The sequence below is a fragment of the Sesamum indicum genome, linkage group LG6, assembly GCF_000512975.1.
Source record: "Sesamum indicum cultivar Zhongzhi No. 13 linkage group LG6, S_indicum_v1.0, whole genome shotgun sequence".
Classification (NCBI taxonomy): Eukaryota; Viridiplantae; Streptophyta; class Magnoliopsida; order Lamiales; family Pedaliaceae; genus Sesamum; species Sesamum indicum.
This window is the reverse complement of record NC_026150.1, coordinates 23,705,516-23,730,918: the sequence shown is the minus strand read 5'-3', so window position 1 is coordinate 23,730,918 and position 25,403 is coordinate 23,705,516. Positions and strand designations below refer to the sequence as shown.

The following is a 25,403-nucleotide window of genomic DNA, read 5'->3' as shown; positions in this document are numbered from 1 at the left end:
GTAGACGGATTACTGGAAACGTTTGGATCTTTGCTGGTGAAGAACAATGTAATGTAGTCCAAGAAGATCTTGTAGAGGTTAAAATGGCTAATTTTATCCTCTATCATAAGGAGAAGATATCCGCTATTTCCCGGGTTCACCGTACGAGGTTTCAAAATTTTCTTTATACAGTTCAGAACTTCAGATCCAAGAGTTTGATTATTTTCAAAGAAGGGACCTTAAATTAAACAACAAAATAAGTGTCATTCTCCAGAGTCAACGTCAACCAGAATAGGTCACATTCTCCACGTTCAGAGTTATTATCCCAACTTTTAATCGTTTATTATTTAACTGTACATAAAGTGACGGCTATTGGACATCAATGTTATTTTCTTACAATCTGCAACTAGTGAAATATGCAGATAATGTAGAGTTCCTTAGCCAGAATTAGCCCAACTTTTGTCCTTTTCTTTATTAGTTTCAATATACGTTTTCTAATAAGAGTAGGCCTGTGAAGAATTCGATTTATCAGTCGAAAATCGAACAAATCGAAATTTCGATCCAGACCGAAAATTGATTCGAAATTTAGGTCCGGTTTTCAGTTTTATTAAAAAAATATGATTCTCATCGGTTGGTCATCTTTTTTGTTGTTCGGTTATTGAATCAAACCGAAAAATTGAAATTTTTTAAATATATTTTAATTTTATTAATTATATTAAAATATATTATATATTTTAATTTTAACTTTACTCTTTCTCTTCTCTCTCTTCTAATTGGTTCCTCAATCTTCAATTTCTTCACATATTTAAAATATGCTACTTTAGTTTTACATTATCTAATAACATGTTTAATTGATAATTTAGTATATTTTGATAATTTTTTGGTAAAAAAATATTTTTATAATGCATATGAATCTTATTATTATAATTTCAATCCATGACGACGAAAAATGCATTTATACACTATATTAGAGTTATTAGTCAATATCTCATATTTTAGTTTTAGATAATATTAAAATATGAAATTATTTGGATATTGAATATTATGTTATTAAATTTGAATTTAAATTTCTTTTAATTTTGGATTGAATGAATGAATTGTTATTGTGTTATTTTGATTTGAAATTTTAAATAGCATCCGTAAATATTTTATTATTGTACATTTATTTTTTAGATTTTGATATTTTTGTACATATATTTTTGGACAAAATTGAAAAAATACTAAAGTTATTTATATAATCTTTTAAACTAAATCAATTTTTTTCAGTTCAAAAACTAAAAAGCCGGTTCAGTTCACCGGCATATTTCATTCAAAGTCCTGTTTACCAGGATATATTGAATTATAGGGCCCAAAATTGAATTTGGATTTTGGCCATGGGGAATTTATTATAAATAACCTATTTACTTTTTACTTGATAATTTGCTAAGTATTAGTCAATATATAGTGATATTGAATTTACTAAGATCCTTGCTATAAGAGATTAGAGTAGCTTTTAATAAATTTATCACTAGGCCATTTGGGAGATAAGTTGGCAGAGGATAAATTTTTGGAGAAATCAGAGACAATACAAACAATTGACCCACGAAAGTCGGATAAATGTAAAAATGCATAAAAAGATTGGCTTTCTAATCGAGCACTGAGATTAGAATCAGACCAATATTGGTTGGACTCAGATCCTGGCACCATAGAGTGCAATACCAGGCTCAAAACATTATTATCAGGCAGCGAAAAGAAATTGTAACATTGGGCTGGACTTTGACAGTAGTAACAAGATGGATCAGATGATTAAAATTGGCAAGTTGATTATATCAAAATCTCGATGCTCCTTGACCAGATTACAGCATGATGATCAAAAGATGAGGTCATTTGTGTTTAATATCTAAATCAACGGGATCATACATAAATCACTTCAACAATAAATTCTATATCTAATCCAGGGATATATTTTAAAGTTTGGGACAGGACAAGATAATGTTGCAGATAAAAATGCCAAGCATGGTGCGTTGTTCGAAGGCTCAAAGCTGTTCAATGTTGAGGAGAGTGAAAGAAAATCAAAAGGCAAACATTAAACCTACCAACAAAGACACAATGTAAACAAAATCTTAAACTGTAGAACTTGTAATGTTTCTTCCCTGTACTTCACAGTGTACCATAATTAGATTGAGCTCCCACTCAGCAAATCAACAAGGTCCTTCTTTTTCAACTTTGAGAACCCTTTTACGCCACGAGACTTGGCAAGAGATCTCAGCTCAGTCAGCTTCATTCCACTCAAATCACTAGCTTCAACCAGATTGTGTTCATCGTCTTCATCGCCGTGCTCACTTGCATAAATTTCTGAAGTTTCATCCCCTGACATCTCGTCAAACGCATTTCTCTCTAACAAAAGGGGCTCCAAATTAGATTCAATCTTGAGTTCATGTAAGTCATCAGCTTCTGGCTCAAGAATCCCCTTCCTTGTATAATCCAACTTGTTTTCTGAGACAGAATTGACAGAGCCATCGGAATAAACAGGCTGGAATTTGATTTCAGGGACTGGAGATCTTCTGCGGAAGCTTGATCTTGGCCGGCCAAGATTTGGTCTTGGGCTTTCTTGCATCTCATGCTTCACAGTAGTATTGGAGTCTGAGATGCTTGCGCCGCTCCCTTCAGTAGAAGTTTCAACCTGTTCAGGTTGATCCAGGATGAAATCCCTGTTGCTGGCACTGTTAGTGTTTTTCTTCCCTTGCTGAACTGAATGTTTCCGTAAGAGCTTGAGAAGAGAATCAACAGTTTCACTCTCTTTGCTTTTTTGTTGTGAATCCTCAACTTTCTTTTCTTCCTTCATTGCTGCTCTTTCACGAAGTTGAGCCTGCACCTTCCGGAATAACTCAACAATCTCCTTTTCCCTAGGACCCGGAGTTGCAGTAGCTTGAAATTTTTGGTTTCCAGCAAAAGAAAGCAAGGGTCCATTTTTAGAAGTCAAAGTTTCAGATTCTTCAAGGTCTTCATAACCATCTCTCTCTTCATTGTGTCTATTCCTATTGCGGGAGAACCCATGCTTGTTTTGCCTTGAGAAATCTGAGTTTCTCCTATAATTGCTAGAACTCGCATTGCATACAGAAGACACGTGCCTAGAAGCACATCTCAAAGATAAAAACTTCACATCAGAAATGAGCTTGTAGTCACCACGGAAAGGATTAGGTGTTACGCCAACTGCTCTTCCACAAACACCGGAGCAGGGAAGACATCTACCATCAGGTGTCCCATATCCTGCAACGAAATCGGGAAGCATGTCAAGAACATTAGCAAATTTCCAGTTAAGAAATCTGGAACAGCACAAGATAAAAGGGCTTGCTAAAAACAAGAGTAAGGGCAAAATTATCTGCTACAGCCCTGAACCAACCGGATGCAGAGGGCAAAAAGAAATCAACCTCTCCCTCACTAACCTAACATTCAAGAAAAATACTTACACCAAACATTTCATCAAACAAGTAGTAGGCATCACCAGAAACAACCCTCTTCCAGGGAGAAGAACGAAAATCTAAAAACAAATAGCCTAAAAAAAATCTAAACGAACAAACAAGCTTCCAGAAGCTACATCATATCGTAAGACCCTGATAATATACAAAAACCAAATGCGGCTGCCTTGCTACAGAAATGTGGGCTACCCAAAATATACATACACAAGCACAACTACAAAACAAATACCTGAAATGCTTTTCGAGATGAAATGAATGGAGCGCGACATGCTTCTTTAAAGCAGCAGAGCAGACACTTCAATGGCGGTCCCGAACCAGAATAAACCGTGGGGTTTTCCGTTCTTGTGCATACGCCAGGGATAAGCGGGGTTTTGACTTCAGAGATTGCAGTTTTATTAGCTCCAGTGATATGTGCTGGGCTCAGGTGGAGATGCACCCCCTACGTTAGTTGGGCCCAACCCGTACCCTGCTTTTCTATGGTGCAGACCCAGTCCAATAATAGCCCACAGAGTGAGTAGCACGTAGGGCTTATAAAATAAAGCTGCTAATTTATATGAATAATAAATAGGTAAACTACAACCATTTTTTCTCAAATTTGGTACAATTATAGATATTTTTTATTTTAAAAATTATAAATACTCCTTAATTTTAATTTTCATCTAACAACAAGCCCATTCCATTAGGTTTTTATCTAATTTTTTTGGTGAACTAACTAAAATGCACTTTTGGATTATAAATTATCATTTTTTTCAAAAATTTTATGAACTAATATTCCCTATAAATGATTTATTCTACCCACCATAAATTTTTTTTTATATTTTTAAAATATTTTATTATTTTATAAAAAAAATCAGCAAGAGTAAAATAGTAATGTTAATTTCACCTTCTAGGACGACATGATTATTTTTCATTTAAAGAGGCTTTTTGTAATTTATCAAGCAACGATGAAGTATTCGTAATTATGGCAAACTTCAGGGAGGTAATTGTAATATACCCTAATAAATAAGTAATTACGGTGATATAACTATTTGATTTTATTTTTTTTTAAGAAAGATCAAATTTGGTTCTCCATTTGCCCAAGACTCGGATCCATTAAGCTATTTGATTTATCAACTGAAAAGCTTTTGAAGCCAATTAAAATAAGAATAAATTGCATTAACACTCTATAAGATTGAGTCAAAATACACAAACACTTAAATTTACAATTACTCCTCTTATTCAGAGGCAAGGGTTATACAAAACGTCTCCCTTAAAGACATTACACTAACATCCCTTATAAGGTGTAGTTGTATCTTTTGTAAAAAAATATGATGTATTTGCATGTTTTAACCTAATTACATGGAGTACCAATGTAATTTACTCTTAAAATAAATATGTTCAAGTTTCTATGTAATTTTTGTCATAATCTTTTAGCATATTGTATTAAATTACATTTGGATTGAAAATTTGAATTTAAGGGAAAAATTTTGGCAACATGGCCGCATATTAAAAGAATTTAAAATCTATCAAATATTCCATGAGATACAGCTTGATAAAATTCAGATTCAAATTCATTTATAACATTGCTTCAAAAGAAAAAATATTGGCAACGTCTGCTATCAGAAATTTGAAATCCTTGTGATTTTGCAACGCCTGCTATCGCAGTTGCAGACGTTGATGATCCATCCGCAATGTCGTTAGAGTTTCTGCAGTAATTTCCTATGCCAAAATAACATTTTCCAGTAAAGCCTATGATAGGAATTTCTAGAAGGGCATAAGATCATAAGAAAAATTTTGTAGATCGAAAATCTAATCAATCACCAGACTCAAAGGAAAATTTTTGTTTGACCAAACTAATTACAAAACAAGTGTGATACACTTGATATAACATTAATTACTTTCAATCACACTATAAATGTATTGCACTTACCATACAATTGATTCAGGTTTAACCGAACCAAATCCGATTTAAAATTTCCCACATGAAGAAATATATAAAAAAATTACACTCAGATTAGATCTAATTCATACCCATGAAATTACATGACAATTGTTGTGATATTTAGTTGATCACTTTTTTTTTGAATTATATATTAATCATATTTGATTAACTTCTGGCTAAATTTTTTCCAACGAGATGAGAGAAAACCAGGCACGAGTGGGGCAAACATTTTGCCCCTCTCCCCTGCAATGCAAGCTAAGCGACGTGGACCATGATGTATAGGCGAACGGATTACATAATACACAGTCATAGCATAAAAGGAAATTACTTGCAGTTAAATCCACAGCCGCAGCGAAACTAAATCGACGAAATTTAAGTTAAGAGAGTTTTAACAAACTTCATAAAAAAAAAAACAACTAATCTCGGAGCAATTGTGAACTCAACATTCCATACTATGCCCATTCAGGAGGTCAGCATCTGTCAATGATGAACTTATAGGATATAATATGCTTATTTCATACTTAAGACTGGAAAAAGGTCCAAGGAGGATGCTGAATGAGAAGAAGTACAAAGGACTGGAGAGGATTAGAGCCTCATTTTTATCGCAAAAATCTATTCTTTATGATTTTTTGCCATCTCATCAACATCAAGTTCCATTTCTAGAACGGGTGAATCTTGGCTCGCGCTAAAACGGCTGAAAAAATAGCAGTACCATTGGTCAGAACTAGAAATCATTTTAGTTATATAATTACTCTTGAGCAGAATGCGGATAAGGAAAAATAGCTAACCTATTATTTACAGGTCCATGATCCACAGCATTTCTTAGGCAGTATATGACTCTACCAACTATGTCGGACATAGTCACTGGACCAAATGTTCTGCTGTCGTAGGCTTCCTGCTATACAGAAGGACAGAAAACAGGACATATCAAATAAAAACATAAGCATCAGTTTCTGCTTGTTACTCCAAATGAGAACATGCCTACATGTTATAATCTATACTCTCCCATCATTTACATCTGTATCCTACTTGTATCTGCGGTGAAAAATTGATCTCAATTTATTAATTTAGAGGGCATACTGCAAAATTGTCTCTCTTGTGAATGTGAGGACGGAACTCAATCTAGCATTTTAGAAAGTATATGCTGCTAGAAGATCAAACTGCAGCTCAGTAATAAAGGTCAAAGAGCAGGAAACATCCATAATAGTTCAAAAATGTGATTGATTGGAACCATAACTGTTTGCTACCACACGTGGCACGAGCTCGGCAACTATCATGCAGGCAATGGAAGCTATCCATTATGGAAACGAATTACAGACTTGCACAATAGATTATTAGGACACATGAAATCCACATCAGATAGATGGACCAGCTTTGGAGGAACATATTTTCGACGCTACACATTTCTGTGACTATGATAATTTTCATTCAAAAAGCAAGTACCAGATATACCTTAAGGAGGCCTAATATGGATTGATGGAAGAAAAAGTCATTCGAGCGTAAGCATATACCTTGGGTTTCAAATTTTCATTGTCAGCTAATACCCAGCATTGATCCTTTTCAAGGACAAAAGGTTCATCATTTTCATCAGTAGAAGCCATCTCATACCCTTCAACAGCAGCGAGCCGCCGAACAAGATATTTGTCTGAGTTCATAGGATCCTTCAGCACTACCACATCTCCAACATAAACCCTCCTGTTGTCACAAACGGATTATGCAATCAGCTTCTCCAAAAAGAAGCATAAATAAAGGCAAAGAACAAAAAGGACCAATATTGAACTTCTAAAACAAAGTAATATTTTTAAGCCACACAAGTCCAAGGATAGAATTTTGCAACAAGCTCTCCAGTCAAGCTAAAAATTGATGAGAATCATGAATCCAAGAAAAGTCAAAGTAGTGGCGGATAACACTATGGGTAAAGTACTGGGAAGAGAAAAAGATTTCCAGGAGTCAACATATAGAAATAGCATCGACATCAATGCCACTAGATAACTTTTGCATATTGAACGGCATACATTGGATTTGCATCTGGAATTTTGCGAACAAGAAGAGTTCCACCGTGAGTCCCAATTGTTGGGGCCATCTCTTCTCCTTTGTTCCGATGCAAGAAAGTCAACCTTCCTACAAATACAGTTTTCAATATGGTATCGAGTCTGTCAGAATCCGCGACTTCGCTTCGTCCATAGGCCTGCAATCAAATAAAAGACCCACTCAGTTCAAAACAAACTATCCAAAACCTAGGTGGACAAGGTATATAAAATATAACAGACTACAAGTGAACAGTTTATAGTAAGCTCTGAATTATCCACATTAGATATAATACAAGCAACTCGAAGGAGACTGGGAATATTGTGTAACATCTATGTATATTGCTGAACAAACTATCACAAGAGTAAGGATAATCAAACTATCACATTTTATTTAACACTTCTTCACAGTTATCAAACCAGTTCCAGCATTATCACAGGAGTCGTCAATCAAGAGCAACTAAAAGTGCCACCTATAAGATCAGAAGAATGAAATTGAATAACAATGTCTGTGTAAAAAAGAGACGAACTACCAAAAGGTCGGACCTAACCGCAAAAAAGAGATGCAGAAACAGTTATCCCAAATGCATGACATCATCAGAAGTGATGCTACAGCAAAATCCCATAGTTTAGCAACGATGTTTCTCCTGTAAATTCGCAATTGGAAAACAGTAGCTGCCGCAAACTTTTAGTACAGAGACCACAAATAAAATTATTTCAGGCGCTCTTTCTCCAGCGTGATAGCATCTAAATAAGGAGAGCCTATGTGGCATTTTCTCAGCATGAGATCTTCAATCAACACCCTTATCCCTTGATAAATCCAATTTATCCCAGTATTTGAACCTCATTCGCAAAAATTATTCTCGAATATTTATAAACCACAAGCAAATTATAAGTCAAATATTCCCTCAAGTAAGGCCAAAACAGCTTCTATCTAGGACAAAGTTGTGTTCTCAAGCCCACCTCTCACTTTCCATATTCATGTTAAGGCCAATAACTTCCATCTTCTCTTTTTATTGCATTTACCACCTACAGAACCCCCAAATCCCCTGATCTTGGCCCCAACAAGAACCATGTACAAAAGCTTCCGTATTTATGGGATTTACCCATGCATGAAATGGCACATAAATTTATTGGCATCATAGAAACTTAGGACCTCGCTCTTCACCATGAAGTTATGTAATTAAGGCATTCAACCAAAAAGACCATACCAAAAGCTAAAGAAAAGAATTATAAAAGCAAAAAGTAATTAAGCAAAAACATGACCATGATTTGAGGGGAAGCATGGCAAAGGGAAATAATTAAAATGAAATTGGGTGCATGAGGAGAACTGAACAGCCAAATTATCTTCAAAGTGCTTAACTCAAGCCTGAGCTGGTGAGAAGTCCCTTTAACTAGTTCACCATATGTTGTCTACCAAGCTGAACATCTTCCACCCCAGGCAAAGTGAAGGGCTGAAAGAGTTCAGTACCAAAATGACTGGGTTTATATCGGTATAAAGCTTCAAAAGGGTGTCATTTTAATGGCACTGTGATAGTTAGTATTATACCATCACTCCGACACAGATATCCACTTACTCCGACTCCTAGGTTGCTGAGTGCACAGGCACCGGAGGTAACTCCCAAGACACTGGTTGACACTCTCCACCTGGCCATGCGTTTGAGGATGATAAGCAGTGGTCATATCATTCTAACTCCTAAATTGTAGAGGAACTCCTTCTAGGAATAACAAACAAAAAGCTTTCTCTGTCTGTCACAATACTAAGTTAATTAGTTCTTTGTGCTGGAATACAGGAAGGGTTGGTTTGAAGTAGTAACCCAGACACAATGATCGTGGGCCAGAACAGTCAGTCTTATGAGCAATGCATCTGGAAAAATCTCCAAACCATCCACTGGGAACAATAACAGTAAGGGCCAGAGTCTTTTTCCAGAGGATGTATCACCAGTTAAAAGGCTTTCTGCTGAAGAGATTGAAGCCAGACGGAGGAAAGGACTTTGCTATAACTGTGGTGCGACTTATCAGTTTGGTCATAAGTATAGAGGATCTTTGTCATTCTAGCTGAAGAGTGTCAATAAAATAGCTTCCTGGGTTAATCTCTTGCAGAAATATATTCAACAAAGAGAAACAGCAAATTCAACCTACAAATCAGAAAAACAGAGGCACAACATGCGTATTCTTTTGAATCTCAATTCCAACTTGCCCCTCTTCGTTCAATCAGTGATAACCTTTACTTCCCATACTAACTTCTAACCCGCTAACTGGATCATGAATATTCCAAAACCCCAAACAACATCAATCATCTAGCTCGCCTCACACCAAATTTTCATCTACATAACAATAAAGTACATTCATTTCTCCCCAAAAATAAGATATAAAAGCAATAGAAAGATTCAGCTGATAATTCAAAAGAAACCCACCAATTCCCTTAACACAAATGTCTAAATTAAACTCCCAAACAACTAAACCCCACATTCTTCACTCTTTACCAAGAAAGCAATACCCATTAAGACTTGAAAGACAAAAAAATACCTAAAATAACAATACACTACAAAAAAAAACAAAACTCTTGATTGGATAAGGGATTACCTTCCGGGTGAGAGAGACGGAGTACTCGAGTTTGCTGACAACGTAGCGGAGCCAGGTTGAGGGCGTAATCATTGCAAGGTTGGTGTTCGTACCTGCAGCAGCGTTGCTGGGAGTTCAATTTCTCGCCTGCACTTCTCTTAAACCCTCGAAATTCTTGATCTTATTATATTTCCTTCATACTTCCCTGTTATCTGGTATTTAAGATTCATACCATATGCCAGTGTGAGAATATTTTTTAATTTTAAAATATAATACATAAAAATTATATCAATTGATTTTGCTTAATAGAACTTTGGATAAATTATTATGATCTATTTAAAATTTATCATAATTATAAATAAATTATATTATTTTAAACATTATAAATATTATTTAAAATTAATTACCAACTAATAAACATCTTTATGATTAATATTTTTTTATAAGTTCTCTATAATTTTATAAATAATAAAAAATATTTATAATTAAAACAAATTTCATCAAATTTATAACAATTTATCTTATCTTTTTTTTACTTAGCAATTCATTTTATTTGTTATTCAGATCAGAGTGAAAAAAATAAAATAAAAATAAATTAAATAAGAAAAAAGTGGGACACTTTTTTAAATTTTGAAAGGTACAGTGAATTGACAAATTAAATTGCCAAAGGACTCCCAATAAATCTCTAAATTTAATATTCGTTTTATGTAATGTTTACAAAATAATAATAATTAAGAAAAAATAATATTGTTATCGTTAATCGTGGAATAAAAAACTTATTAATTTAATATATTACATGTATCTCGTATAATACTTAACAAATAGTATTCATTGAAAAAACTATAATATTTATTGCTATTATTAGTATCTCAAAATGAAAATTAAAACACTATTAAAATTTTGAAATATTAATTATGTTGAATGGTTAATTTAAAATGTGTTGACATTATAAAATAAATAGTATAATAATGTAAAAATTACATTTAGATCATTAAAAAAAATAGGACTATAATATATATTAATTCGTAATAAAAGATCCATAACAATGGTTCTTAATTTTTGTTGCTCAAAAGTCAAGAAACACATTACGCGGGCTAATACCGTCTTTGACGCACGCATAGCGAGAAATATAAATTAATTTTTTTTTTCAGGGTAATATGTATTAAAATGATAAAATTCGATATTCAGTTCCAACTAAATTCCGACATTTGATTGTTGTCTTCCCCTCAGTGGAGCAGTGCTCCGGACCGTAGATTGAACAGTATATGCATTCCCCCCTCTTTCGCGCTTCCCGCACTTGTTCGTACACGGAAATTCCTCGGTCTCTCACTTACTAATTTTCCCTCTCAAAATCCCCCACGTCCGACAATAACGGAAGTATTCAACTCCTGAATTGTGGGATTCTCTACTCTGATAGAGCCCTAACTCTTACTCCCAATCAAAACCCCCATTTGTCAAATCCTAGGGCTTTGATTCCCTCCAAAACCCCCCAAAATGCCGTCCCTGCCCGCCTCAGGCAAAATCCTCCGTCTGGAACTGGAGAATTTCAAATCCTACAAAGGCCACCAGATCATCGGCCCTTTCTACGACTTTACGGCCATAATCGGGCCCAATGGCGCCGGAAAGTCTAATCTAATGGATGCTATAAGTTTTGTCCTTGGTGTACGTACTGGTCAGCTCCGTGGAGCTCAGTTGCGTGACCTCATTTACGCGTTTGACGACCGCGAAAAGGAGCAGAGGGGACGTAGAGCGCACGTCATGCTTGTGTACCAACTGCCTGACGGGTCGGAGATTGAATTTACTCGGTCAATTACGACTGCTGGTGGCAGTGAGTACAGGATTGGGGACCGAGTTGTGAATTGGGATGAGTACAATGCGAAGTTGAGGTCACTTGGTATCCTTGTCAAAGCACGGAATTTCCTTGTCTTTCAGGTAATTGTTCTTTGTGTTTCAATTTAATTCAGTTCGGGGGATTTGATTTATAGTCGTCTAGTTAGTGCAAAATGGCACTTTTGGTGCAAAGTACTGGGAGTAAGATGCTCAGTTGTAAAATTTGAAAAGAAATACATATATTTCAAGAAAGGATTAGGTGGAAGACAACATTAAAGGGAAGATTCCCTGCCTCCATACAAACACTGAACTGGTTTTCTTGTATGCATGCGCTTGTTGTTACATTCTATTTAATGCCTTTATTTATTAATGTACTTAACCATATATTAGACCGAAAAAGATGTGTTTGCACATGGGTTGTATATGTGTTAATTTAATAGGGAGATCAGCCTTTTTACCTGACTGTTAATGGGACAATGACAGTGAGAGACACTTCTCAAGATTGATATTGACAACGCAGTTGATTATGTTCTTGTGAATATATTGTATTCTTTTAATGATTCAGGGAGACGTGGAGTCTATTGCTTCTAAAAATCCTAAGGAACTGACAGCCCTTATTGAGCACATCTGTGGCTCTGAAGAATACAAGAGGCTGTATGAAGAGCTGGAAGTAAAAAAGGCTGAAGCTGATGAAAAGGCTGTGCTTGCTAATCAGAAAAAGAAAACCATTTCAGGAGAGAAAAAGCAGAAGAAGCTGCAGAAAGAGGAGGCTGAAAAGCATCTCAAATTGCAAGAACAATTGGTACACATTACATTTTTAAGCATCCCAAATTGCAAGAGCAACTGGCCAGATTACAGTACTTCAAACAATAATGTGGTGTTTAAGTTGATCGTTAATCATACTTCAAGCTTTATTATGGATCTGTGCAACTCAAAAGCCTTACGTCATGAAGGATACAATTCTGTAGTCCTATTGTTGAACTTTATATTTCTTGATCTCAAAGATAATAATAGGATTGAAGAGCTCTCTTTTGTTTTAGACTGACACTTCGTCTTATTTTCATAACTCCTATGCAGAAATCCTTGAAGCAGGAACATTATCTTTGGCAGCTGCTGAATATAGAGAGAGATATTGAAAAAGCTGATGAGGACCTGGAAGTTGAAAAGAATGGTCTGAGAGAAATTTTGCATGAACTGGATAATTATGAAGCTGAAGCAAGGAAAAAGAATAAAGAACAAGCTGGTTATTTAAAAGAGATTCAACTATGTCAGCGGAGGATTGCAGAGAAACAGAATAGACTTGATAATGTAATTCATTAAAACTGTATTTCACATCTTCTTTATTTCCTGATATATATATATATATATATATATATATATATATATTGATGCTCTTTTGCTGTGGTAGCTAAACATAATCATAAGTGCGCTGGTCTCTAATAAGCATGGGTTGATTTTAAAGTGCAGCAATGAGCAATCTCACCACATTAGACTCACTGGGGCAGGATTCCTGGATAAAAGAGGTGGAGGGTGAGAACAAATTAAATTAGTGGTGTAGTTTATGAAAGAAGCCCTTTCTAGGAAAAAAGCTATGGGTCATTAAAATCCTACTAAAACTGGTCTTTGGCATTTATCCCTTTTACCCCGAATCTCATTTTTCTGGGTGCAAATCCAATACATGATTGCTAATGTATTTTACTGTGAGGATGTGAATCATTCCTAACTCTGGTGTGGAAGCTATGATTGTTTTTTCCTGATCTGTTAGATGGTAAGCAGTGATTGCTGGGACTCTTTTAGATGCAAAACTGGACCTCATTTAGTGGCTGCCACTGTGCCCAATTGTTTGTTTGAGGTGCATATTTTCCACACAAGTAAATCATGTATTACTCTGTCGTCGCTAGATAGAAAGCTTGAAAGCAACTAAGTTAGTATTGAGGATCAGAATTGGGCCTATACTGCTGATAGATCCGTATGGACCTGATGTCAGGGCTATGGACAAAGTAAATCCATGAGAAATTTCGCTAATCATTTCCTTATTGTACAATTTTAAACAAAATTCTCTCGTAATAAGCAAGATATGTATTACCTATTGACTCTGCCCCTTGTTTGAGTTCCATTTTCCTCTCTGTGTTGCAAATGCCTTATGTGTTTTATGTTACTGACACAGGCCAGTAACAACTCATAACATTCATTTTCTTTGTTGAATGCTGCAGCAATCTGAGCTTGTAAGGTTAAAGGAGGAGATAACTCGTTTAACATCAAAACTAAAAAGTACGAGTAAGGAGCTGAGTAAGAAAAAAGAAGAAAAAAGGAGGCACCTGGATGAGGTCGTGAAACTTGAGAATGACTTGAGGGATGTGACTAAGCAACTTGAAGAGTTGCGTGAAAAAAGCCAGGATGCTGGGGGGAAGCTTCAGTTAGTTGACAGTGAATTGGAGACATATCACCAGATGTGAGTCTATTGTTTCTCTGTTTTTGCAGCATTAATCACTCATATCTTTATCTAGTTTGACGGTTTCCTAAGAAAAAACCTTAGGTACTAATTAGCATTATGTTGCAGTAAAGAGGAGGCTGGTATGAAAACTGCAAAATTAAAGGACGAGAAAGAGGTTTTAGACAGACAACAAAATGCAGATATTGAAGCACAGAAGAATTTGGAAGAAAATATTCAGCAGTTGGAAAATCGAAAGCAGGAACTGGAATTGCAGGAGAAACAAATGCAAACTAGACTCAAGAAAATTCTTGATGCGGTTGGAAAGCATAAGGAAGATCTCACGAGAGTGCGGAAGGAACAACGTGAGATGAAAGATAAGCTTGTAGACTCTAGGTTTGGGCTCAATTCTGGTTCTCTTGTCAATTGATTCAAGAATGCTTGCATTTTGAATAATTTTACCTACTTGGAGATGCATCTATTTCAGGAGGAAATATGATATGTTGAAGGCAAAAATTAGTGATTTAGATAATCAGTTACGGGAATTGAAGGCTGATAGACATGAAAACGAGAGGGATGCCAGGTTGTCTCAGGCAGTTGAAACCCTCAAACGCCTCTTTCCTGGTGTTCATGGTCGCATGACTGATCTCTGTCGGCCAACACAAAAGAAGTATAACCTTGCTGTCACTGTTGCCATGGGCAGATTCATGGATGCAGTAGTAGTTGAGGATGAACATACAGGAAAGGAATGCATCAAGGTAAACATATATGATTAATTAGAATATTCTACTTTTGGTAAGACATGTGAAATAGATCTATGCCCATATATATTGAAATTGTTGATTGAGTCTCATTAAAAATGAAAAACAAACTGTGGTTGTGCTAGTGCAGTTGTGTTCTGGTTCTTGAATCAGGTACCTACTAAGTTGGTTTTACTTTTACTTCTTTTTTGCCAAGCCATGTATATGTCATTCTACTCTGGTCCTCAGCTACACTGCAACTGGTCATCAAGATTGAGCTCCATCTTCAGCTTGCTTCAGTTTATATTTTTAGCTGGTATAAGTCACATAAGTCGCCGAGCTCCGGAGACTTTGAAGCAGGAGCGGTGCCTTGAGCCACCCCAAAAATCGTTCAATCGTGATTTATCAAGAAGCCACCGAACAAGGTGGAGATGCTTGGTGGCATAGCAGTGTGGAGGCTATAACTTGGTGCTGAAAATGGAGTTTTCACCACGAACATTGGCCATGTGGGAAAGGGCAGGGGGAGAAAACTTTTCTGAAGAGGGAGGGATAAAAATTTTTTTGAAGGAAGAGAGGAGAGAGAGAGATAGAAACTGGTTTGAGTTGACCGTTTGAAAGACAGAAAAAAGGAAGAGAGGAGAGAGAGATAGAAATGGATTTGAGTGACAGTTTGAAAAAGAGAGAAATGATGAATGGGTTTGAGGGAGGGAGGGTGAATAAAAAAAATTTTGAATGAAGAGAGGAGAGAGAGATAGAACAGGTTTGAGTTGACTGTTTGGAAGAGAGAGAAAAGATGAATGGGTTTGTTTGGTAGAGAGAAGAGAATTGGGTTTGTTTGGTTGATGACCATAATATGAAATGTTTTTTTAGATAATGAAATTCTTGATTTTATATTATTAATTAAGATTTATTTAAATTATTTAACTACTCTCAATAAAAAATAGATTTGTTTACATTATTCAATTATTCACATGTTCAATTATAAATATAATTTATAAATATATATTTTTAATCGACGCTCTAAGTTGCTCCTGCTCTTAAAAAAAATCTCTTTTTGGCTCTCGCACTCGCTCTCCCACTTTATGTGACTTAAATCCTACCCTGTAATGACCTAGTAAAATATCCTGTAATTTTTTGCTATCTCCATTTAAGAATTTTGGCTCCTTCTGCAACCTTCTTTTATGCCTTTCTGCCGCCAGGAGCAAGCCTCTGTGTTCTATACAGATCTCCAATTTCATCTTTCATCACTATTTTTACCAATGTCCAGCTCTTGAGATTGGGATTTAGTCATTCATTGCATGATTGGCGCTTCCTGTCATTCGGAAACACAGGAACAGTCCTTGACTGAACCTCATGCTCTATAGCTATATGCCTCTCTTTCTGTTTTACATATTATTATGCTATTGGGACACTTGATTTGTGATAGTAGATTCTCTTTTATTTCTCTTTATATCAATGCGAGCTTTTGACCAAGATAGAACTCTTATTATGAAGTTTTGGTTTTATTGTGCTCTTGTAGATTTTTGTTTGAGCTGATGAGTTTTGCTTGTTTTGTTTATAGTGTTAATTTAAAGCTTAAGAAGGTTACTTGTTTGTGACTAGCCGGTTTACTTTACTACAGTATTTGAAAGAACAGAGGCTTCCCCCACAGACGTTTATACCTCTACAGTCAGTGCGCGTGAAGCCAGTTATAGAGAAGTTGCGCACCTTGGGTGGAACTGCGAAGCTGGTCTTTGATGTCATACAGTATCCTTAACTAAAGCTTTCTTGTTCAGTTTTTGGATATGTGAATTAACAAGCAGAATTTAATCATGATTCACCTGATTTGATTTTCTATGAAATTGAATCTTACACACATTAGCACAATTAACATGACATTGTGCAACTGCAATGTTCCATTCAGCTTTCTGCAACTGTCTATCATTTTTCTATCAATGGTTTTACTTTATCTTATATGGATGAGGTACATATCTATTCCCATATTGGCTTTACAACATCTTTCATTTCTTGCCTTTTTATAGTTCATTTTTTCCACTATAGACATTCTCTCTCCAAACTTTTGTATATCATGTATGCTTGAGTTTCGCTTGTCTTTAACAAGATGTGAAATGTGAGAGCACCTTTTGTTTTCCATTTCATGCCTTCTGATATTTTGCCTTGGTTGTGGACGCACCCGAGACATGTGGCTGCGCTCTTTGTAAGTCACATGCAGATGTCACATAAGCTATAACACTATGCATAACTATACCCTAACGGTGTTACATATTAGTGCATGGATGAGTTGAAAGTTCTTGTCTATCTATGTATACACCTCAGAGCTTATCCTTTGAACGGCGTGAAACGCTAGCCCTCTGTTGATGGCCACCTATTCATTTTTTATTATCAATACTTAATATGTTAAAGAAAGCTCTCATTGCTGTTGGGTCCTTTTCATGGTGCTGCGTTTAAGTTTGTTCTTGACAGTCATAGATTCGACCGTGTGCTGGAAAAAGCTATTTTGTTTGCTGTTGGAAACACCTTGGTTTGTGATGATCTTGATGAAGCTAAGCATTTGAGCTGGAGCGGACAGAGATTCAAAGGTACAATAGTTATTTTCTCTCTCTACTATCTGGATGCTGAGCAGACACTCTAACACATGCCATTTTTCTCCTGTTTTTGGTTACAGTTGTGACCACTGACGGGATCTTATTGACCAAATCTGGTACAATGACTGGTGGTACCAGTGGTGGTATGGAAGCACGTTCACATAAATGGGATGACAAGAAAATTGAAGGTCAATGGAGTTCAATTCTAAGTAATTCTAGTTGCATTGTGCATATTGTTGATTTGGTTGCTTGCTGAAAATGTGGCCTTTGCAGGACTTAAGAAGAAAAAAGAAGATCTGGAGACCGAATTGGAAAAGCTTGGGTCAATAAGAGAAATGCAGCTTAAGGAGTCTGAAGCATCTGGCAAAATTAGTGGCCTTGAAAAGAAGATTCAGTATACAGAAATTGAGAAGGTTTCCCCTTTCCTTCTTTCATGAAGTTCTCTAAGGATTTGATGAATTTGAAAACGGGTTTTTAACAAAAGAACCGTTCCTCTCGTGTAGTATTATTCCTCTTTGGTCCTGTTTACTTTGTCTTGTGGAATAAATGGGTGATAGGATAAATCTGAAAACTTGAAATGCTGTGTGCTTCTTCGCATGGGTTTGGTTTTTCTGCTACTTCATATGACACTGATGCTTAAAAGACATCTTTTGCAGAAAAGTATTGAAGACAAACTGAATAAATTGAAGGTGGAGAAGCGCAATATTGAAGATGAAATTGACCGTGTTAAGCCTGAACTTCAAAAGGTACTTTTGGTCCTCATTTAGTTATTTCCCCTTCACTTAATACCTACACATTTCTTGGTTCGTTTGCAGTTGGAAAATGTTATCACCACAAGGTCATCAAAGATCCTATCACTAGAAAAGAGGATCAATGATATTGTTGACCGAATCTACAAGAAATTCAGCGAGTCTGTTGGTGTAAAAAACATTCGTGAATATGAAGAAAACCATCTGAAGGCGATTGAGCAGATAGCTGCAGAAAGATTCAACTTGCACAACCAGCAATCAAAGCTCAAATATCAGTATGTGCTTTCAGCTTTATTTTATGCGTTTTCATTTTTGATTCTGATGATATTGCTTTATTTGCATGTCATTTGGAGTTTAAAAGTTTGTTGCAACCTTAATCTTCCATAAACTTTCGACATTGTTATGCATGTTGTTGCAGAGAAATTTGCAGTTCTTCCAAACCTTTCATGAGAGATTGCTTTTAAAGCACCAATATCAATTTTAGGATAACAAAATTTTGCCATCTGGAGCTACTCAACATTTTATACTAGGCTTGGGAAGCCGAGGACCGCCTCTTCTTGAAACATTAAAGAGCCTATAATTGATCAAGTACCTTGGAATAAGACCTAGTTAGTGCACTTTATTCTTTGTTATTATAATTTTTTATTCTTTTTGGGAAAGAGAGAAAGTCTACCAATTGAGGGGGAAGATGATAAGAAGCTGACTCACGTTATTTATCTTTTGAAAGCCACTGTTCCCTTGGTGAGGGTAGACAACCTAATTCTTTTTTATTCAAATAGATAGATGTTCTAGTTTCCATATGTATCATCCAAACTGCAGAACTTTAGTTCAGAACCAAAAAGGTGCTCACATGGCATTGCATGATTGGCTGCATTTCTTCGAGAAATTAAAATATGGTTCGACAAAGTATCCCTATTTATTAATGATTGTCTTTTCATGGATTCTATGTGGCTAGGTTGGAGTATGAAAAGAAACGAGACGTGGGTTCACGTATTGCTAAGCTGGAATCCACAATTGCTAACTTAAAAAATGCTTTGAAAGAGGTAGAGAAAAAGCAGAATGAATTGAAGTCAGCACTAGAGACGGCAAATGCTGAGATTGAAGATTTAAAGGAAGAAGTACAAGGTACTTCAAGGCTTTTCTTTTTGATATTTTCAGCTGCTTATTTGGTTAAAACATTTAGCTGATGATACGCTAAGCATTTAAGTCAATTGGACAAGATTATGATCTCAAAGAAGCAAGGCAAATCATAGAACCAATCTGAAATCATTATATACACGTTTTGCTTTTACTAAAAGCTGGGAAAAGAGGTCCATTTATTTAAGATGCATTGACTGGGTAGTTTCATTGCTTGTCTTCAATCCCTTTTGTTGGAGGCAAATTAAACTTTTTTGCTTTATTTAATTTCCTTGTCATTGTTAGTTCTTCTGAACCCTCGTCTCATGCCTATTCATGTTCTTGAGATCTTAACTCCCAATTGTTAGAGCTCAATAATTATCCTTTGGTCATATAGAGTGGAAATCAAAAGCAGAGGAGTGCGAAAAGGATATCCAGGCATGGAAGAAAAAGATCTCTGCTGCTACATCAAATATTACCAAGCACAATCGTCAAATCAAGTCTAAGGTTTGTCTTATAGTGTGATTTCCTCAAGAAATGACATTTGTGCATGGCCCCTCTAACAGCGGCTCTATTGAAAAGTTGAAAATCATGGAGGAGCTAATAAGCTGAGTTCCATGGTTGTGGAATGTACAGGAGACCTTGATAGAGCAACTAAAGTTGCGGAAGCAGGAGATACTGGAGAAGTGTGAAATGGAACAGATACAGATTCCAACACTTGCTGACCCCATGGATGCTGACTCATTATCTGCAGAGCCGGTTTTTGATTTTAGTACACTGAGTAGATCTCTTCAGCAGAAGTCAAAACCATCCGAAAGGGAGAAGATTGAAGCAGAATTCTCGCAGAAAATCACTTCCTTGATATCTGAAATTGGAAGAAGCACCCCCAATCTAAAGGCACTGGATCAGTATGAGGCTGTATTGGAGAAGGAAAGAGCTGCAACCAAAGAGTGGGAGGCAGCCAGAGATGAACAGAATGGAGTAACTGCTGAATACAACAAGGTTAAGCAGATGAGGTATTCTATGAACTATACTAAACAGCTTGCATGTTGTTGAGATAATTACTAGAACCACACATAACAAGTATCATATACCTCCATGACCTGCACTATCCACACTGGACCTGGTAATGATGTTGGGTTTTGATGTAATCACTCTGTATTATTGTTTGATGAGGAAAGATCTTTCTAGACTTTGCCTTATGCAGAAGCAACTAATCCAGCTCCACTTATGTCTTTCTGACATTGGCTGGTCTTTCCTAAATATTGAACTTAATTAAAGGATTTGCTGACATCTAGTTTTTCCTTGCGACGTTGTATATATTCTGTGATCATAAACCTCGCTGCTGTATGTTATATACAACTCAAGGTGCTTGGTAGCAGTCTCACTTTTTAACTTGTAAAAGAGTCTTTAGAAGACATGCCTACAGTTTGTATATAGAAGTTTCTGTAGGCTGGTGATACCTCAGAAGCTTTTTTCTGAAAATGTTTTTTTGGTTCCTTACATAATATAATGGTCTTTGTGCATTTCCTGGGTATTATTCCCTTATGCAACTTAAGAGAGAACAACCTTTTGTTTCTTATCCTTTTCATGTAAATCGCCGTCATATCCCCTTCCCCTTGGTTTATAGTTCAAGTGTATGCTACTGATATTTAGGTTGAATCCAGGCATGAATTATTTATGGAAGCTTTTAACCACATCTCGGGTAACATCGACAAAATATACAATGAACTCACAAAGAGCAATACGCACTCGGTCGGTGGGATGAGCAGTACCCATGCAGTGGGTGGAACTGCATATCTGAATTTGGAGAACCCAGATGAGCCATACCTGTATGGCATCAAGTACAGTGCCATGCCACCTACGAAGAGATATCGGGACATGTCACAACTATCTGGTGGTGAGAAGACTGTTGCGGCGCTTGCATTACTCTTCTCCATCCACAGGTATGCACAAAACGGCAAAAAAGGGGGGTGGGAGAAAAAGGGTTCAGGATGGTACCTTTTTAGTTGTATCGAAATGAATTAGTTGCTGAAGCCTTAGTATGTTTATTATCTGTTCATCTTATCTTTTGTTGAGATGCTTCTCTCAATTTTCTGTCTCCTAAATTTAATGTGCACAGCTTGCTATTCAATTGTTGACTCACGATGTTCATATGATAGTTGACTGTGTATGGAATACTTGATTTGTTTGCTTCCTATTATCTTTATTTTTCTGCGATTCCCCAAGTTAACCCTTTCTGATATGTTAAAAATCTTGTATCCTTCCCCAAGTGAACTACTAGTCAGTCTGTTTTGAGACTTGTCCTGTCTAATATGCCTGAGATCATCATTTTAAGTAATTTGCCATTTTAGGATGTCTATTAAAAAATTATTCATCCTTACAGGCTGTCACTTATGTTTATCCTGGGATTTTGCAGTTTCAGGCCGTCGCCATTTTTTATATTGGATGAAGTGGATGCTGCATTAGATAACTTAAATGTTGCCAAGGTTGCTAGTTTTATCCGATCAAAATCTTGTGGAGGAGCAAGGCTGGACCGATTTGGATCTGGTTTTCAGAGCATCGTGATCTCGCTCAAGGATAATTTTTACGACAAAGCTGAAGCTTTGGTTGGTGTTTATCGGGATTCGGACAGAGGGTAAGAAATATGTTGTCTATGGCAATGCTTTCATTCTTCAGTTACAACCCTTCCTCTCCGTGATGCTAACCCTGAAAAATTGACGTTAATGTTCCAGCTGCTCGCGGACATTGACCTTTGATTTGACAAAATACCGTGAATCATGAGGAAACTTAACACTGCTTCGGCCTGTAGATCTCTCTGAAGCCCATACAATGTTGGAAATGTACTTATAAGCAAAATAACTGAGGTTTGTGTATGCAGTAGTAGGATGTACATTGATCAGATGTTAGTAGTTAGTAGTTTTTAGTCAGGGTTTCCAGGTGCTAAGTCATTTTATCCCATGTAGAGATCAACCCAGAAACATACTATATTTTGTTTTCACCGCTATCCCTCGTTTTCTTATCCCAACAACAGTGGAATCACACCGACAAAAGATTACACCTCTTTTCAAATTCTAAGTTAAACTGCGGCCTTGATTGCTGTAAATATCTCTTTACTGTGGTACTTCTTTCTGATAAGCGACAACCGGGACACAGTAACACAGAGTTGCACTTCTTTTCACAAGGCTGAAAATCGGTTTGAGTCTTTTTTTTTATCATCTTATTGCATTGCATATGATATGGTGTATATACGTATTATTATGTGTATAATATTTTTGAGTAAGATAGTTGACGTAATTTGATTAATTTGTAATAAAACTTCAATTACAAGAATCGAGGGAAACAATGGACTCATGAATTTTCTTTAAATAAAATATATGATGTTAAGAGTTATACATGTGGTGTGTATATATTATTAAATGAAATAAATATGTAACATTTAAAACATTACAATTTAAGATTATATTTGAAAATACATTGAAGTTTGATTTAATTGTTAATATGCGAGCGAGTAGCACTATTTTCTCAGACACTTTATAAGGTTTTTTTATTATTGGCTTTTAGGTAAACAGTAAATTTTATAAAATCATAAAAAGTATATGTATAACCAATTATATTATATTAGCTATTTCTCCTACTACGCAATTTTCAAATTTTATATAATATTCACAGTTGCAAGTTAGTCTTGAATTCTCATCCTATATCAAGCTGTTCTGTAAACCTTGCAAGAACTTATTACTGATCTATAAGTGTTGTCGAATCTTCTCAATTATTGATGAAGAACCAAAAACACCAAACATGTTCAATATGCTTTGTTAATAAGATGTTGCTCTCTCCACCTTGGTGATGTCTAATATATTACCGGCTTTTACACATTGATACAAATCGATTGAGTTTCCAATTTTATTAAACTAAAAAAACATATATCTAAACTTGTTCGGCCATGTTTGATATATTATTAAATTTAAATAAACTCTTAATTACCATTCATTTAAAATTTAAGTATAGAATAATTAGATTTCAGAACTCAAATTCATGGCTATTTAATAATAATAACAATGTCGTTGTTATATCATCAAGTTCCGTTAATATTAATAGCCCACAATATTGCACGTACACCAAAGTTCACCTGAATACAAACAGAAGAGCTCTTCCTCAGACGTACGAGGCCAGCTGCCCCTGGACAATGTCTTAGGTGGAAGCCAGCAGCCATGCACACTGCAAAATGGCAATACCTCAGCTCCAACCCCTCCTATGTGTCAATTGCAAACCCCTCTCATCTCCTCTATAAATACCAACACTTCCCACTCGCCACTTCACATCTTCAGCCCACAATCACCTGCATCTCTAATTCCTAAGTGTTTCCTCCACCATGGCTAAGCTCTTCCTCTCTCTTCTAACCTTTCTTCTTCTCTTCAGCCTCAGCTTTGCTCTTCGAGGGAGCACCTGGCAACAGGGCCAGTGCCGTATCTCAAGAATCAACGCCCAGGAGCCCACTCGTCGGATCCAAGCTGAAGGCGGAGTTTCTGAGTTCTGGGATCACAACAGCGATGAATTCCAGTGTGCCGGCGTCTCCATTCATCGCCACCGCCTGCAGGCCCGAGCCCTCATGCTGCCCGCCTACCACAATGCCCCGATTCTAGCCTACGTTCAACAAGGTTCGTTTATCAGTTCAGCAATATTGATCATTTAGTATGGTGAATTTTGGATTCTTGATTCATTGCACTCTGCATGCAGGTAGAGGAATGTATGGGGTTATGATTTCGGGTTGCCCCGAAACTTTCGAGTCATCTCAACAACAGTTTGAGGAGGGGAGAGGGGCGCAGAGATTCAGGGACCGGCATCAGAAAATCGGACAGTTCCGGGAGGGTGATATTCTGGCTTTCCCTGCCGGGGCTGCTCACTGGGCTTACAACAATGGTGATCAGGAGCTTGTTATTGTTGTCTTGCAAGACAATGCCAATAATGCCAACCAACTTGATCCAAATCCAAGGGTAAAACTATTAAAGAAAATGGAATTCATCTAGATACACAGTACTGTTATTGATTAATTAATAGGGATCTTGTTTGGTTTGATGTACATTGCAGTCGTTTTTCCTGGCCGGAAACCCTGCAGGAAGGGGACAAGAGCAGCAGGAGTACGCGCCACAACTCGGACGCAAGCGCGGCCAACACCAATTCGGCAATGTTTTCCGGGGATTTGATGTCCAAATATTGAGTGAGGTGTTCGGGGTTGATGAGCAGACAGCAAGAAGCCTCCAGGGCGAAAACGATGAAAGGGGACACATAATCACAGTCGCAAGAGGCCTTCAGGTTATCAGCCCACCTCTCCAGAGAGAGGAATATGGTCGCCAGGAGGAGGAGCCATATTACGGCCGCCGCGATAATGGGCTTGAGGAGACCATTTGCAGCGCCAAGCTGAGAGAAAACATCGACAAACCCTCACGCGCCGACATCTACAACCCACGTGCCGGGCGGTTCTCCACCATCAACAGCCTCACCCTCCCAATTCTCAGTTTCCTCCAGCTCAGCGCCGCCCGTGGTGTTCTTTACAGGGTAAAGCAATATCAAATCTCTCTTTTTCTTAAAATAGTGATTTGGGTCTTAATCATGAAACTAAATCAAGATTAATTCTCTGATTCTCAGAACGGAATAATGGCGCCACACTGGTGCGTAAACGCCCACAGCGTAATCTACGTGACCCGAGGCGAGTCCGACATGCAGATAGTGAACCACAACGGGCAAGCCGTTTTCGACGGGAGAGTCCGAGAGGGTCAGGTGGTGGTGGTGCCACAGAACTTCGCGGTGGTGAAGCGGGCCGGAGAACAGGGCTGCGAGTGGGTGGAGTTTAACACCAACGACAACGCCTTAATCAACACCCTGAGCGGCAGGACCTCGGCGTTGAGGGGGCTGCCGGCGGACGTGATCGCGAATGCTTATCAGATATCAAGGGAGGAGGCGCAGAGGCTCAAGTACTCGAGGAGGGAGACGATGATGTTCAG

At 36.9% G+C, this 25,403-nt stretch overlaps 4 protein-coding genes across 5 annotated transcripts in view; 2 read left to right on the top strand and 2 right to left on the bottom strand.

Moving 5' to 3' along the window:
- LOC105165650 (rho-N domain-containing protein 1, chloroplastic) lies at nt 1,888-3,807 on the bottom strand. The gene is made up of 2 exons (XM_011084729.2): nt 3,667-3,807; nt 1,888-3,228 (listed from the first exon to the last, which is right to left on the bottom strand). Exons 1-2 carry the CDS (start codon nt 3,704-3,706, stop codon nt 2,135-2,137), a joined length of 1,134 nt encoding a protein of 377 aa, XP_011083031.1. The 5' UTR covers nt 3,707-3,807; the 3' UTR covers nt 1,888-2,134.
- LOC105165649 (mitochondrial inner membrane protease subunit 2) lies at nt 5,712-10,165 on the bottom strand. Of its 2 annotated transcripts, none has more exons than XM_011084727.2 (5): nt 9,972-10,165; nt 7,374-7,546; nt 6,870-7,053; nt 6,147-6,256; nt 5,712-6,052 (listed from the first exon to the last, which is right to left on the bottom strand). In XM_011084727.2, the coding sequence occupies exons 1-5, from the start codon at nt 10,041-10,043 to the stop codon at nt 5,971-5,973; spliced, it is 621 nt and encodes a 206-aa protein (XP_011083029.1). In that variant the 5' UTR covers nt 10,044-10,165; the 3' UTR covers nt 5,712-5,970. The 2 variants fall into 2 exon arrangements, with proteins under 2 accessions (XP_011083029.1, XP_011083030.1); XM_011084728.2 differs by having other exon boundaries at nt 6,147-6,253.
- LOC105165648 (structural maintenance of chromosomes protein 1) lies at nt 11,136-22,509 on the top strand. Its single transcript, XM_011084726.2, has 18 exons — nt 11,136-11,882; nt 12,346-12,582; nt 12,858-13,088; nt 13,994-14,232; nt 14,341-14,607; nt 14,699-14,969; nt 16,573-16,697; nt 17,421-17,530; nt 17,617-17,724; nt 17,810-17,949; nt 18,193-18,282; nt 18,352-18,560; nt 19,241-19,410; nt 19,799-19,908; nt 20,038-20,417; nt 21,069-21,347; nt 21,821-22,039; nt 22,137-22,509. The coding sequence occupies exons 1-18, from the start codon at nt 11,445-11,447 to the stop codon at nt 22,183-22,185; spliced, it is 3,672 nt and encodes a 1,223-aa protein (XP_011083028.1). The 5' UTR covers nt 11,136-11,444; the 3' UTR covers nt 22,186-22,509.
- Nucleotides 23,713-25,403, top strand: part of LOC105165645 (legumin B-like) — a 1,840-nt gene continuing 149 nt past the window's right edge. Inside the window, exons 1-4 of the mRNA XM_020694244.1 lie at nt 23,713-24,059; nt 24,139-24,395; nt 24,490-24,957; nt 25,048-25,403. Coding sequence (XP_020549903.1) covers nt 23,774-24,059; nt 24,139-24,395; nt 24,490-24,957; nt 25,048-25,403 — 1,367 coding nt within the window. The 5' untranslated portion in view covers nt 23,713-23,773. The remainder of the gene's footprint in view (nt 24,060-24,138; nt 24,396-24,489; nt 24,958-25,047) is intronic.